General features: G+C 40.2%; 1 protein-coding gene and 1 long non-coding RNA gene across 3 annotated transcripts in view; one reads left to right on the top strand and one right to left on the bottom strand.

Annotated features, from left to right (window-relative positions):
- Window positions 1–7,250, bottom strand: part of LOC120552466 — a 12,722-nt gene extending 5,472 nt beyond the window's left edge. Inside the window, exons 1-3 of the long non-coding RNA XR_005638011.1 lie at window positions 7,043–7,250; window positions 6,683–6,815; window positions 3,881–3,975 (exon numbers count right to left, since the gene is read on the bottom strand). This is a non-coding gene — a long non-coding RNA (uncharacterized LOC120552466). The remainder of the gene's footprint in view (window positions 1–3,880; window positions 3,976–6,682; window positions 6,816–7,042) is intronic.
- Window positions 6,963–15,000, top strand: part of slc35b3 (solute carrier family 35 member B3) — a 12,804-nt gene continuing 4,766 nt past the window's right edge. The window contains exons 1-7 of one of the 2 annotated variants that reach the window (XM_039790557.1): window positions 6,963–7,070; window positions 8,852–9,088; window positions 9,411–9,532; window positions 11,132–11,286; window positions 12,840–12,947; window positions 13,109–13,206; window positions 13,846–13,938. In XM_039790557.1, coding sequence (XP_039646491.1) covers window positions 7,053–7,070; window positions 8,852–9,088; window positions 9,411–9,532; window positions 11,132–11,286; window positions 12,840–12,947; window positions 13,109–13,206; window positions 13,846–13,938 — 831 coding nt within the window. In that variant the 5' untranslated portion in view covers window positions 6,963–7,052. Of the gene's footprint in view, window positions 7,071–7,279; window positions 7,498–8,851; window positions 9,089–9,410; window positions 9,533–11,131; window positions 11,287–12,839; window positions 12,948–13,108; window positions 13,207–13,845; window positions 13,939–15,000 lie in introns of those variants that run through there. The other variant, XM_039790558.1, reaches the window with a different exon arrangement.

Genomic DNA, 15,000 nt, shown 5'->3' with positions numbered 1-15,000 from the left:
CAAACACAGGAGGAGGCCAGTCATGATGCAGATGGAGTGGTGTAATCAATTTGACTCAAGCATCAGCATCCACGGCGGAGACAAGGGAGAGGGGAGGGAAGAGACGAGGGAAGACTCTTCGATCTGCTATCCTGTCATCTTATTTAGGTTTAAGCCCTATTTCATAAATCCTGTAACTCCAGCTATACTTTTAAAACAAAATGTCAAAAAAAACAAAAACAAAAAAAAAACGCACAGCTAAAAGTTACATAAGAGATTCCTGCATGAACATTGAGAGAAAAAAAAAATCCCCCATGAAATTGAAAATTAAATTGTTTGCTTTTAGGCTCAGGAGCTACAGTAGCACGTGTGTATCTACTGTACGTTTTGGCACAAGGTGCATCGTCTTTAAAGATGAGGGCCAGGTTCAAACGGAGCCAGTGGTCACACGGATCATGATTTATGATTCACTGATTGCCTCGTTTAATTAAAGTAAATGGCAAAGCAAAGCAAGGCCAAATTGTCCTGATCTGATGAATTGGCCCCCGTTTTACCACCAAAAGCAGGTAGGGTAAATAAACAGGGTAATTACAATGGTAAATGGAGCCTCTGTGAGCGAGCCCTGTAGGCTGTGGGAGGCTCACCCAGGATGTACTGAAGAAGTGAACAACAGGCGTTCCCGTAACTTCTTTTTTTTTTTTTGTTACATCTTCCCTGTGTCTCTGAAGCCCAGCCACGCCAAGAAAAACATACTTGCGTACACACAGACACCTACGAGGTGCACACACTCTCGCTTCCATATTCAGTGACACACAAACCACAGCTCTCCTCCCACCCCCCCCTCGCCCCACCTCCCATCCTGGTGTGTTCGTGTACAATTATAGCTACGGTGATCCACAGGTGTTGAATTCTTCTGGCAAGCCATAAAACATGATATGCATGATTTGTGCAGTCAGCCAGGTCTGTAATTTCATTCTCCTTTTCTTTCATTTTCCCTTCCTGGGCCACACGATCCATTTTCCTGCTTTATGAGAGCGCAGACACCCAGAGAGACTTTCAGGATGATTACATGCCCCGTGCCATGGGGGGTCTGAGGAGCCAACACGCCAGCCTAAGAGCCGTGTCAAACCTGGGTAAAAACATCTATTTGAATAAAGGTTTTAAATATTTGAACTGCTCGAGGTGCGCGTCATTTATCCTCCTATAGACATTTGCAAATCCCCAAGTGAAACTATCAACTATCTATTCTAATATATAATATATATATATATATATATATATATATATATATATATATATATATATATATATATATGTATTGATCCATATAACTATCAAAAATATATAATTTTGCTCAGGTATGCAGCCTGCCGTCGTACGAGCAGTACTGATTTAAGATCAGGACACATGCCCTCGTGGTCCTGTGAGTGTCAAAATAAATCAAGCGGACCTCACATGGCTCATGTATTTAAGGCGATATTCATATACACACAGTCGGGCCTGATGTCACAGCACGTGGGTCGGTCTGTTGGCAGAGGACTGCGATGTCCTCCAGGGGAAACTAAACAAACTCTGTCTGCCACTTTCACAGTGTTGCCTAAACGTGATCAGGGTGAGAGGTAGGTCCTGTTCTGTGGAGCGCATACACACACACACACACACACACACACACACACACACACACACATTCCTGGGTTACATTTTCACACATGCACACCTACAGTATAAACGCCACAGGAGAAAAACTAAAAATTGAGTTTTGTACATATTAAAACTGACTCATTATTATAATTTGATCCAAGATTCACATAAGCGTATTTCTAATATTACTCTGAGATTTACCATGGCTTGCCATTATCATAAATATAATGTTAATATCTATGTAAATAACTGCCTCTCGTTGATTTAAGATGAGGCTATGTTAGTTATTGGGTGCATAAGGATAAATGCATGCGAAAAGCTAAATGGGCCACAGAGTTTTGCATATTGCGCAATTTCGTTGTTTTTTGCAAAGCTGTCAACAGAGAGAACTCCTTCAGCTTCAATCCACGAGTAAATCATATTCAGACATAAACCACAGCATTAATCCTGGTGGGTGATTGACATTTCATATCTGGGACAATACTCCAAATAATTAAAAAACAGAAATCTTGAAAGGTAATAGCTTCTCAAATCCATTAAGTAGTTAAAGGTTATGAGAAAAAAAAAAACAGGATTATTGCTCACAGCAAAACTCCTTATTAAATGAGACTACGTAATTTGTTTCTCAATCCCTTTCTCTTCATAAGCACAGCACAGGTTAAATGAATGGGCAATGAAACATGCGTGTCATTTACCGTCACTCTGAGGAGACAACAACCAATCCCCCCTGTCTATATGTATTAGTGCAAAAAGCGAGTATGGTAGATTGGATAAGCAGACACACTATTGCTGGTAAATTGTTTGTTTAATTACTTTTTCTTTGCTTTTCTTTGAGCACATTTGCAAAGAGAGATGCTTCCCCCTCCTGGCTGCTCATAAGAAAGTCAAAGACTCCCCGGTCTCCTGTGGCTGCCCTCAGTGCCACCTATGCAGTTTGTTGTCACTGCTTATAACCTGTGTGTGGATACACTTTTTTAACACGTGTGTGTGTGTGTGTGTGTGTGTGTGTGTGTGTGTGTGTGTGTGTGTGTGTGTGTGTGTGTGTGTGTGTGTGTGTGTGTGTGTGTGTGTGTGTGTGTGTGTGTGTTTGCGCACAAATGCACGTATCCCCATTTGCAAAACCCTCAGCAGTCGACTAACTGCTAGGTTGGCTTGTAGTTCACGGAAAAGTTTGTGTTTGTACTCATGATTCTTCAAATGACTTCTGGATTAAGAGACACTATAATAATGTATAATGTAATATCTTATACATTTACAAGGGGTTATTAATAAGACTTGCTTTACAATTTATGTATATATATTTAAGATATATCCGAAAGTGCACATGGGGTGACTTTGATAAAAAATTTGAAATTCAAGACAAAAGCTGCAGTGATTTTGTGCATTGGTGGACTCTCCTCTCCTCTACACTGTCAAATAATGGCAACAAAAAAAAATGTTGAATCCTGCGAGAACAATATGTGTAGTTAATGTATGTATTATAGGCTACAGTTTCACTATGTACAGCATAGCTAAGACACACCTTAATTATAAATATAATTATTAATTATCTAATTATTAATATAATTATTAGCGGTCAAGCTATGAGGCATACAGCAACAGTGCAAAGCCTGAACTTGCTTTCGTGGTGGGGAAAAAAAATTTGTAACTAAAATACTCGTAGAATAAAACTGGCTGCAATCATTTTCATTATTGATTAATCGCATAATTAATTGTTTGGCCTATGAAATGTCAGAAAAAAAGTAATACAATGCACATCACAACTTCATAAAGCCCAAGTTGCCATATTTAAAAAGCTTGTTTTGTCCAACCAACAGCCCAAAAGGTAAAGGTAATAAGTTTACTATCATAGAAAATGAGGAAAACTAGCAACTATTCACATTTCATGTGTTGGGGCCAATACATATTTTGTTTTAAAAAATTATCTAAATGACTATTCCATTATTAAAATTGTTGCCAGGTCCTTTTTTTCCGTAAGTCGAATTACTCTACTTATCATTTTAGCTCCAATAAAAACCACGGGAACCAGGGTTTCATTCAGTCACTTTCAACTCAGCAAATACAGGAAATAGTTTTTCTTACAATAAATAACCTACAAAAACGTTCCTATAAAGCTGCTCGTATTATAACTGCAGTTTGAGTTCCTGGTTTAAATTGAATTGACTGCTCACTGAATGTAAATTGACCCTCAACCCTGATATGAAGCCCTCCTCTGATGGTAAAGGCACATTAAATGGCGACTGTAAGAGGTCCGACCCACCATGCACCTCTTGCCCTCTGATGACAGAGAACAGATGATCTGAATTTCAAACGTCCGCAGCCACCGTGAACCGGTCTGTGTCTGCTCTCTGGTCACTGGCAGAGAGGATAGAGGAGGAGGGGGGAGACATGAGACGAGGGGGGGAAAGAAAAATGTAAGAGCAGCAAGCCTAGCAGATCAAAGAAAATAACATGGGAGAGGATATGAGTGCTTTGAGAAGTAATATAGCCGAGATAGCATCTGTTTTCCGTAGCATGCAGGAGGCTTGAGACAAGCCCAGAAAAAAAAGACAACGGAGAGCGAGTGCACTTTAGCCGAGGATAAGACCAAACACAAATGGGTTATTAAGAAGCCCTCAATGTAATATCTGGCTGACAGTAAAGTGTCTCTTTTTGAAATGATCCACTGCTGGGGTTAGGGGGCTTTTTATGATACTAATATTGAATAAATAATATGGCGGATCATTACGAGGGAGTGGGTGTTTATTTTAAAGAAGACAAAACAGTAATGTTATCACCAGGGCCTTGCTGGACAGTTTACTAAACCCCAAGACGTCCTTTTCTGCAACGAAAAGCTCCAAAACAAACGTGCTAGACGCCTGTTAATGATTAAAATAGGTAACGCTAGTATTTCCCGAGTCTCATCTCTACACTAACCAGAACTTGAATAATGATGAGGAAATGGAGGTGAAAACCTTTTTATTATGTGCTTCATCGGGTGTTCTATCAGTCTTGGTTGATCATGTAAAATGTTGTCACTAGATATTCATTAACACCCGTTTTAAAGTCAAACTTGTGTGTTGTATATAATACACTTGGGTAAATGTGTATCATCCTTCATGTTATTTTAATGAACAGATATTGTGGTTTGAGGATGACGAGTGTGAATTCAACAAATGTTAAAATCTGAGCCACAAAACCTGTGCAGGACACTCACCCAGTTGTCTATTTTCATTTCTATCGTCCATATAGTATATCAAAACCATTCATAGGTCGCGCTCCCATATGAGCCTCCTGAAGATTGAATAATGTCCTTCCTGATCCGCGCTGCAAGAGGCCATATTGGATCCAGATTTCACTGGTTCAAAAGTCATTTCATTCCCCTTCATTTCTCTTTTTTTTTTTTTTTTCTCTCTCTCTGCTTTATTTCGCTCTGTCTCTCTCAAGCCTTTTCTCTGCCTGCTTTATTTATTGCAGGTCCAGTGGTGTGGTACAAAGCCATTACCTGCGCATATGTACCTTTTTGAATAATCAATAAATAATTATTTTATTATTTAATAGGATCGTATGGGAAAAGGAAATGGGTTTTATTACATAAATCCATCACGCATGATGAATGGGTACACTTGTAAAGTTGGACTGGGGAGAAGGGGAAAGTGGTTCGGACGGGCCTGCGCGCAACGGCAGTGCCTCGCTGAGCACTTTCTCTATGCGAGGTTGTAAATATGACATTTTTGTCTCTTTGGGACTGTCAATTGGAGTGCAAGGGGAATGGGGGAAGGGGATTGTAAATTCAGAGAGATTAATTAACCTTTTACATTTGCGATTCAGCCCTGCATCTTTTTCTGTGTATTGTGACCCCTATGAGCAGGGGGGTTAGAGACCTGGCCGCAGACGGCCCAGGGAGTGCAGACGTCTCATTCCAAATGAGTTATTAACAGAATTTTTTGAATAGATGGAAAAATTGTAGCCTGGCCATTTAGTGTCATAAAGGCCGGGTTGGCGAGGCGGCAGGGGCCTCCCAGGGACAGGAGGCAATACCATTACAATCAAATCTGAGATGGAAGAGGGATTGAGCTGTCCATTCTGAATTTTTATATTGTCAGAGGGGCCGGGGAGGAAATAATGCCATCCTGGAGTGTATTAACCTCTGGCTGGGTAAAGAGGACAGAGGAAGAGAGAGGGGGAGAGAGAAAGAAACAAGGCAGGCAGAGGGAGGGATTTAAGATTGGACCGCAAGGAGAAAGGAAAGCTAGAAGAGGGAGGAGAGAAATGAAGGGGCAAAAGAGTTTCATGCCTTATGCTTGGGAAGCCAAAGAGGGAGAGACAGGGATATGAGATGGCCGAGAGACAGAGTCAGAACAGAAGAGTAGGGAATAATGCAATAAGGATTTAGAGAGAAAGAAATGTAGGGGGAGAATGGCATAAATGGCCACGACTGGGGGAGAAGGAGGAGAGATGATGGGAAAGACAGAGAAAAGGAGGGAAGAGGAAGGAAGTTTGGAAGGATTAGGGGAATGGCATGGAGGGAGGAGGTGAAGGAGGCAAGGGGAAGGCTGCAGGAGAAGTTGTGGAGTGATGACATGTGGACAATAGAAAATCATTGTGAGCTAACTGCTCTACAATGTATACCTAACCACAATATTAAGATGATATACAGTATAAACATAATAATCAGCATATTATATTGTTGTCCAGTGCAACTTCTCTAAACATTTTTCATTTGATTATTAACATTCAAAAAAAGAGTAAAAGTACAGATGTATTAGCAAGAAAGTGTAAACTATCAAACATAAAAGCATTTGGCTGTTCCAGAGGGAGCTTGGTGGTTTAATGCCTATAAGCTATAAATAATAAATACATGTTTGTCTTAATCTGCAAACTAAAGTAATTACGACTACTAGTTGTCAAAAAAGGTAGTTTAATAAAAAGTAAAAACCTTTCCCTTTCAAATGTAGTAGAATATAAATAGAAAGTAACATACTTAAGTAAAGTACAAGTAGGCTGTGGAAAGTCTGAGTTCACATTACGGTCCATTAACTGGTCCTTTAAAAATATGAACTGGGGACCCTGGGTAGCTCACCTGTTGGAGCAGGCGCCCATGTGTGGAGGTTTGCCCCTCAACGCAGCGGCCGCGGGTTCGACTCCGGCCTGCGGCCCTTTGCTGCATGTTGTTCCCCCTCTCTCTCCCCTTTCATGTCTTCAGCTGTCCTCGGCTTACAAATGCCCGAATTATAAAAAATATATATATATATATATATATATATTAACTGGACCATTGAAATGAAATAGGATATGATCAATTAATTTATATACTCAAATCAATATTTGCAGTTAAGAAACAAATTGCTTATCACAGGAAGGAACTATGTTGCTAAAGCGGACAAACGAACGTGCATGTGTTTAGGTGCACGGTGGTGGTGACGGGAGGCAGCAAACTCACCTATCTCAAGATGGATTCTTCAAAACAGGTAAGTCTGCTTCGTTTTACTTTTAACTTAAAGCATGCACTCGCTTTATGAACGTGGGGTTCCACTGTTCATGGTGCAGGATAATATCGTTTTACATATTTAAGACCGAATTCAAGTGTAGCCTGTTTACCCGGTTTACTCGGCCGGTGATGTGCTACAGTGTGTGGCTACGTAGACCAATAGCATCGCAGTTCAGAGGTCGCAGCAGAGCGGAAGTTGTTGGCTGCTTCTGCAAAGTGCAGGCAGCTTTTAAGGCTAACACGCCTCTCAGCGTGTTTTACCTCTTTGACATCGTAAAGGAAAACTATGAAAATGTTCGAAATGTGCGTAAGAAGAAGTCGGCACGTCCAGGGAAATGATTTTCACCGACATCGCCTCTGAAGAAGAGGATAAGCTAACGTAAAGAAACCCGGAAGTGTTGTTAAAGGTAACAAGTTTGCTACTGTTGCTTGCCTGTTTGGCTAAGAAACCAAAGTCAGGGATCAAATAAATCGCTAGCTAATTGTAATCGTCTCATAAAATGACATTGATTGTTGGAATTACCGATTTTCTTTAGATGCGTAGCTAATCTATGCTAGCTAATCACAGTCGCTAGCACCGGCTGCCCTCATGTAGCCTAACGTTAGCCAGCGTTACTGGCCATCATACTTTATTAAACACATCATCATACATGTATTAACTTGTCATATCAGTTACTATAAATCTATAATTTAGTGGATGTTTAGCTAGTTGAATGTGATGCAGCGGTTAAGTTCCTTAACTAATAAGGGCTGTGTATAGTAATATTAACAATAATAGAGCATAATAGTCATATTTTAACGTTAGAATGAAAAACAACATGCTTTTGACCTATAACGTTACATGACATAATGTAATAACTGTAATCACTGTTAAAAGGCAGCAGCAGTCTGAGCATTAATACAAATGGGTGCTCTAAAGGTCTGCATGCTTCTCCAAAGTTGTTTGATAATGTTTCCAGTGTCACAGAGCCCGACTGCATTACTGAATGTGTTGCGTAACATTATCGCCAATAACCATTCAAATTTTACAGGAAATGGCTTTATCTGATCATCTATTTTTTTTTTTTTTTGGCATGATTCCCTTGTTGCAACAAGTTGAACTGGTCACTGTCACTGTGGTTATTTGGTTATATGCTGATTGTGAACGGTCAATATCTTGGCAAAGATCTTAGATGAGATAATAACATGGATAATAAGCGCTTATCTCAGGGCTAAGTTTGTCCCGTCCATCTTTTACGTTTACCTCTTTTTTATATCAGGTAAGTTACCTAATGTTGGTTACTGTACTGCATACAAAGGTCTATCTATCTTGCTCAATCAACAAGATAGTTACCAACCCAAGATGTTTACATTATTTTTCAGTTTGCACATGCATACCATGTTTACATTTATCTCTGTTTATTATTATTATTATTATTATTATTATTATTATTATTGTTGTTCTTGTTTATTTTTCACATGCTGCCTTTTTAAAATTGTTTTATTTTGTATATTTGTAGCATATATTGTAGATTTTACATTGCTTGGCATTCTGTGGACAGTAAAGGAAGAATTTCATTGTACAGGGAAACACGTTTCCTTACTGTGCATATGACAATAAAACTTTGAAATTGAAAAAGACTGAAATTGAAAGAATGGCGTAATGCGTCTTAGAGCTTTTCAGCTGTTCCTACCACAACTCCAGGCTGTGCTTAACACTAAATTAGGAGAAAATAATATCCTATGTGATTATTTTCTACATCAATCTGTATGTTCCTACAGCTCCCAGCAGCCACAGACACAATGAGTGCCAAATATGGCCTGGTGAGCTACAACAGTTCACGGAAGCACCTTTCGATCTCCATCCCGTCGTCTACAGAGGTGATGTCGCCCCACATAAAGTCTGTGGAGGAGCTGCGGGTCCTGGGAATCAACCTGAGCAGCTTCAGTACCCCCACACAGTTCTTGATCTGCGTGGCTGGAGTCTTCCTCTTTTACCTCATCTATGGATACCTGCAGGTAACACAGGAAGAAAGACACAATCTGAGAGATGCACTTGAGCACACACACATGGTTGTTGCAGTGTAGGGGAAGTGCTGTTGTGAAGCTCTATGTGACTATTTGCATGTTCAGATGCAAAAGACAGGCCAATTTAGTCTTTTTTTTTTTTTTTTTTTACATTTACTGCTGTATTAAATGTAGCTGTGTTTCTGTCCGTGCAATTGGAAAAAGAATGCAAGACAAAACAGATGACATGTAAACAAAGTTTGTATTTCACAAGATGGACTTCAGAAGGCTATTATTACCTGCTTTTTGATTATTTATTTTGCCCTCCATCCAGGAGTTGATATTTTCAGTGGAAGGATTCAAGCCTTTTGGTTGGTACCTCACTCTGGTCCAGTTTGGCTTCTACTCCATGTTTGGTCTAGTGGAGCTTCAGCTCACACAGGACAAACGCAGAAGGTAAATAATCCCCTGCCCCTGGATGACCGACTTTACTCACTATAATTCATGTTAAAATGGTATTCCTTTAACATGTACACCCCATCTTAAAGACCGAGTTGGTAATGTTGAAAAGCTAGCAAGATTTAGTAGCATCTCCTCGGGGCTCTGTCTAACTCAGGGTTTGCACGGGGTCTTAAGAAGTCTAAAAAAGTCTAACATTTTTAAATCAAAATCTTATGCCTCAAAAAGTCTTAAATTCGCTGAAGTATTGTGTTCTAGGTTTCAAATCATTTTAAACTGGTCTTAATTTACCTAGGTCCATGTGACCCTACCTCTAATGCTCCCGCAGCTTTACACTGTTTGTGTTTCTGTGGTAATGTAGTTCTTTCTTTCGCTAATTCAAATATAATTCACTGTATAACGAGTACAAATGAAACTAGTATTGCAACGGATTGTACCACAGACATGAACAAAGCAACTCCGCAACTCCCGTAAGCTACCTCTGTGCCACTTTAGTTCAATTTCAAGACATTCATTTACTTTGCAAGTAATTTTGTGTCTCTGTTTCCTTTTGTACGTTTTTCTTTTTTTGTGTCGTGATATAGGTCTTACATTTCATTCATAATGGTATACAAAAGGTCTTAAAAAGACTTAGACTTAAATTTGAAGTGGTGAAACCTGCAGAAACCCTGCTAACCCCTCCCCCTGCCCTCGGGTGGGGGGTGCGCCACACACGCACCGCTGCTACAGAGCAAAGAAAGGACTGCAATTTTACTTCATGTCTCATTCACCGGCAAGGAAACTCCTAATATTACCATACCGAATGTTTAAAACAGGGGTCACCAACACGGTGCCTGCGGGCACCAGGTAGCCCCCAAGGACCACATGAGTAGCCCTCAGGCCTGTTCTAAAAATGAAAATTGAATATTGATATTATCTGTTTCCCACCTTGTTACGTCATTGTTGATAATTATTGTGAGAAATCATTAACATGATCAATGTCTTCGCATAGATGAGTAGCATTATTATTATTATTAATTATATAATAATTAATAATCATATATAACTAAAGGCAAACTGAGCACATTTGTTATTTCAGAAGAGCGTATCAAACTGGTAGCCCTGCATGGGTATGACAATACCCATGAAGTAGCTCTCAGTTTCAAAAAGGTTGGTGACCCCTGGTTTAAAACAAACATGACTACTGTTAGATATGTGGCAACGACGTGCACTGAGCTCAGGCTCGTACATAGGAGGGGTAGAGTACCCTCAGCGGGGCATGGAGGAATTTCATTGGTTCTTTCCAAGCGGGCCGCGAGGCAGTGATTGGTGGGCGTTTTCACAGGATTGCAGCAGCTACAGACGACGGATCTTTTTCGCTCCTTTTCCGGAGCCCATAGGTTAGTTATTGCTGTCGGGGTGTAAAGACCATTTCAAACAATATATAAAAAGTGAACATTGGAAATAGTTACCAACCCTGCCTTTTAATGTGTGTGTGATGTTTGTTTTTTTTGGAAGAAGTAGTGATGACCTATTGTTGTTAAATCATCTGAAGCAACACATCAGTTTAACATGGAACTCTGTTTCTCAACTACTTAATATGTTCTTGTCTTCCAGGATACCAGGGAAGACCTACATGATGATAGCATTTCTAACAGTGGGCACTATGGGCCTGTCTAATACCTCTCTGGGCTACTTGAACTACCCTACACAGGTCATCTTCAAGTGCTGTAAACTCATCCCGGTCATGATTGGAGGAGTGTTTATACAAGGTACGCTGATTCTACTGTACATGTATTTACACAGACCTTACAGATGCAAATACATATTTATGTGCTGAGGTTTTTAAGTTTTTTTTTTCTTACAACATTTTGATCCTTCATACTATGTGATTTAATATGTGCTGCTCCGTAGCTGTGAATAGTGCAGCTCTCTCTCTTTATTCCTCATTATTTTTGTATTTGTCGTTTAAACGAGGCTCGTCGATCAGTGCGTTAACTCTGAGTTGGCTTCGTTGAAAATCTTCAACCCGAATCAGCGGCTTTAATTAACTGTCAGGATTTTCAAGTCCAGCGTTCAGAAATATCACCAGACCTAGATTTGGAATTGTGATCAGTTGACGAACGCCACTATTTAGAATTTAGAATCAGTAAGACAAACTCTTGAATTATAATTGTGAATTCATCCCAAATTTGTATGGTCAAAGACATAACGATTGGGCCTTGAGCAGTTAAAAAAAAAAAAATCAAGGATTGAAATCTAAAAAAAACTGTAAAGCAAACTAAACTAAATTTTTATTTAGAGATTAGGGATCTCTAAAAATAAAGGTTTCATTTTACTTAAAGGAAAATACATATTTACCTTATTAAAACAATGTAACTATAGTCATCAATCAGGAGAGGTGGATTTTGGAGAAGGTACATGTTACACCTCATTTCAGTCATCTTGCATGTTTCCTTTGAAGCGATGGCAACCTTTCAACATTGAGTATCTCCTTTTTTTTTCTTTTTTTTTTTTCAACGTCTGTTGTTTTCGATTGTCAGAGCCCAGTCGGCTGTACTGGTTCTGTCTGTCCTTTCATCCTCACACCGACCCACTCAAGGTTCTGTGTCCTCAACGTCAGACAGGTTTTTGTGCATGTTTTGCCTTCTTGCGTCTCTCTCTAGATGGATAGATGTGAGGACCAGGGTCCCTCAAGGGGTCGGGTGGAAAACAGAATTTATTCACTTGGAATGCAAAGAGGAAAGAAAGTGGGAGAGAGGGATGGATGAAGGGAAGGGTGTGGGGCTGCATCTGATGTGAGGCCCTTCAAAGGCGAGTCAGGGAATCAAAGCCGACCACGGTCGACCTGATGCTGCGTCCCCTTGTCAACCTCAAGGCGTCTATCCATCAGACTGTTTTTGGAAGACTCCTTCATCCTGTTGTTTTTTTCCCAAACTTTTCCTTTTTCACAAAGCTTCTTTTGTTTTTGACGCATTGTTACGTGCACAACCTCAGAAACTTTGAATTGTCAAGAATGCCCATTTTAAAAACTTGGGCAATGTCAACTTTTATTTAAAAAGAGGTGGGTCATCTTTTGAAGATTTCCCTGTTAGCCGTGCCCGAGGGGAGGTACTCTTCCCGTGCAATGGCTCAGTTTGGTGTGTCTGTGTTTGTGATGTTGTAAAAGGTTTTGCCAGTTAAACTCTAAAACTTGTTCTTCTTGTTTTCCTTTTTGTGAGGTTGGTCCACATAGGAGATTTCAAAAGTTTAGGTTTCTGATTTTGATTTCAGAATTTCACATTAACGTTCCACATGGTTCAATTGCTTTGTGTTCTTGTTCCAGGTAAACGCTATAATCTTGCTGATGTGTCTGCTGCTCTCTGCATGAGTCTGGGACTCATCTGGTTTACGCTAGCTGACAGCAAAGTGGCCCCCAACTTCAACGTCACAGGTCATATCTTTATGTAATATATAAATGATATTCTTACTGTGGCATTGTATATGAAGTGGGGCGATGTCTTTTACTAAATGCAAACCCACTAGCTCAAAAGTACATCATTCGTCAGATATCCATGTTCTTAGTTTTGTGTGTTTATGTTTGTGTGGATGTAGGTGTTCTCCTCATCTCCATGGCACTATGTGCTGACGCCGCCATTGGAAACGTGCAGGAGAAAGCAATGAAACTCCACAATGGCTCCAACTCTGAAATGGTACCCTGTTTATCTAACTTTAAAAAAAGTATATATACCTACATAATAGGGGTGGGAATCACTAGAGGCCCCACAATACGATATTATCACAATACTGATGTCACGATACGATATTATTGCGATTCTAAACATATTGCGGTATTCTGAGATGTATTGCAATTTATTACCTTTTTATTTTCCAACTTCAAATCATGCTCCCAAAAGGAAAGCGTTGTATCTTTCCCGCTGACACAGTCACCCCTGCTGACCTCACCAGAAGGAAAAAGAAAACAAACAAAACGTAACTGTACCATATAGTGGACTGAAAAAGTAATTCATTTTATAGTACCAAAAAGTTAAATTCTAATGTTCAATTTATATTATTAAAGATACATCGATGTATCGATACAGTATTGCCACGGAAAATATCACAATACTATGCTGTATCAGATTTTGTCTCCCACCCCTACTACAATGTGTATAAGTCTATTGGCAACTATATCTGTTCACACCATATCGGGGCGAGTGCAGCATATTTAGATCTGCTTGACTGTGTCCACGAAACACGACTGCTATGTCGCATGTTTAGGCTGTAAGAATTGTGATGATGTTATTGTCTGTGTGATGTCACTGACTGGTCATATGGGGTTGGGTTGACAGGTGCTGTACTCGTACTCCATCGGTTTTGTCTACATACTGACAGGCCTGCTCTGTGTGGGTGGGCTGGGACCAGCAGTGGCATTCTGCTCCGAAGTGAGTATACCTTAACGGTGTGTTCACACACAAAGCGAGCGTTTCGCACGATTACCTCCAAAGTCAAAGCAAGACTCGAACGAGAAATTCTGCCACTGTGTCGCCAAAGCCTCTCAACGTTGAGATTGTCCTGCATGGCATAGGCCTGATTGAATTGAACTCCATTCAGAAAACATGAATGTTGTGGACAGACCTGACAAAGCATGAATTTGAAGACTTTTTACAAATCGGCATCACAATGTTGTTATTTTGGAATGCTTTTGATCGGTTTATTGTAATTGAATCATAGCAAAATCTGTACCTCCCAGTAGCGCTAAAAGCGGTCATCCAGACATAACGTTACTTCCTTGAGAAAGCGGGGAAATTCACAGAGCTGTGTGCCCTTACAGATGATGTTATTAATCCAGTCACGATGACATTGTGTTTTCCGATGTATCTAGGACTTCCACAACCGGTACAAAGCAGCAATAATGGGTATTTTGGCCATGGTTGAAGACAGAAATAAACCTTATTGGTGCCTACAGCTCTAGCATGTCTCTAGCATGTCTCTCGCAAGTGACGCAAATAAACAGAAATGATCCCAACATGATTCCGTGGGTGTGTGTACCCATACAACCGGTATCTACCTGACCGAATGGCAACGCAGATATCGGTGCCTCATTTCGGTGCTACTTAAATGCCTGCACTATCGGTGCTCCGAAACGTATGTACAGACAACGGGAGCATCACTACATGTGACACAAGTTATCAATACACTTAGTAGCAGGTAACGTTAGCCTACAGTTAGCTAGTAACTAGTAACTAGTCTTAAGTGTGGCTGTATTTCACTCAAAAGGATTCCAACACAAGGACGTGCAACAGCCTGCAGCTAAAGACACAGTGTAGCTTAGCTACACCTTTCCAGACCCCACTGATGCAGTTAGAGATAAGGGAGAAACAACACTGTTGGGACGTAATGATGCATTCAATTGCACTTTGTAAACTCATGGACCATTCAAGTGCACCTCGAGAAACTCAGGCTGTTAGTGCAAAGTACTCTACTTCCACCTATAGTTCTTTTTC

This window comes from Perca fluviatilis, chromosome 22, assembly GCF_010015445.1.
Source record: "Perca fluviatilis chromosome 22, GENO_Pfluv_1.0, whole genome shotgun sequence".
NCBI lineage: Eukaryota > Metazoa > Chordata > Actinopteri > Perciformes > Percidae > Perca > Perca fluviatilis.
This window is presented reverse-complemented; position numbering and strand designations above follow the sequence as displayed.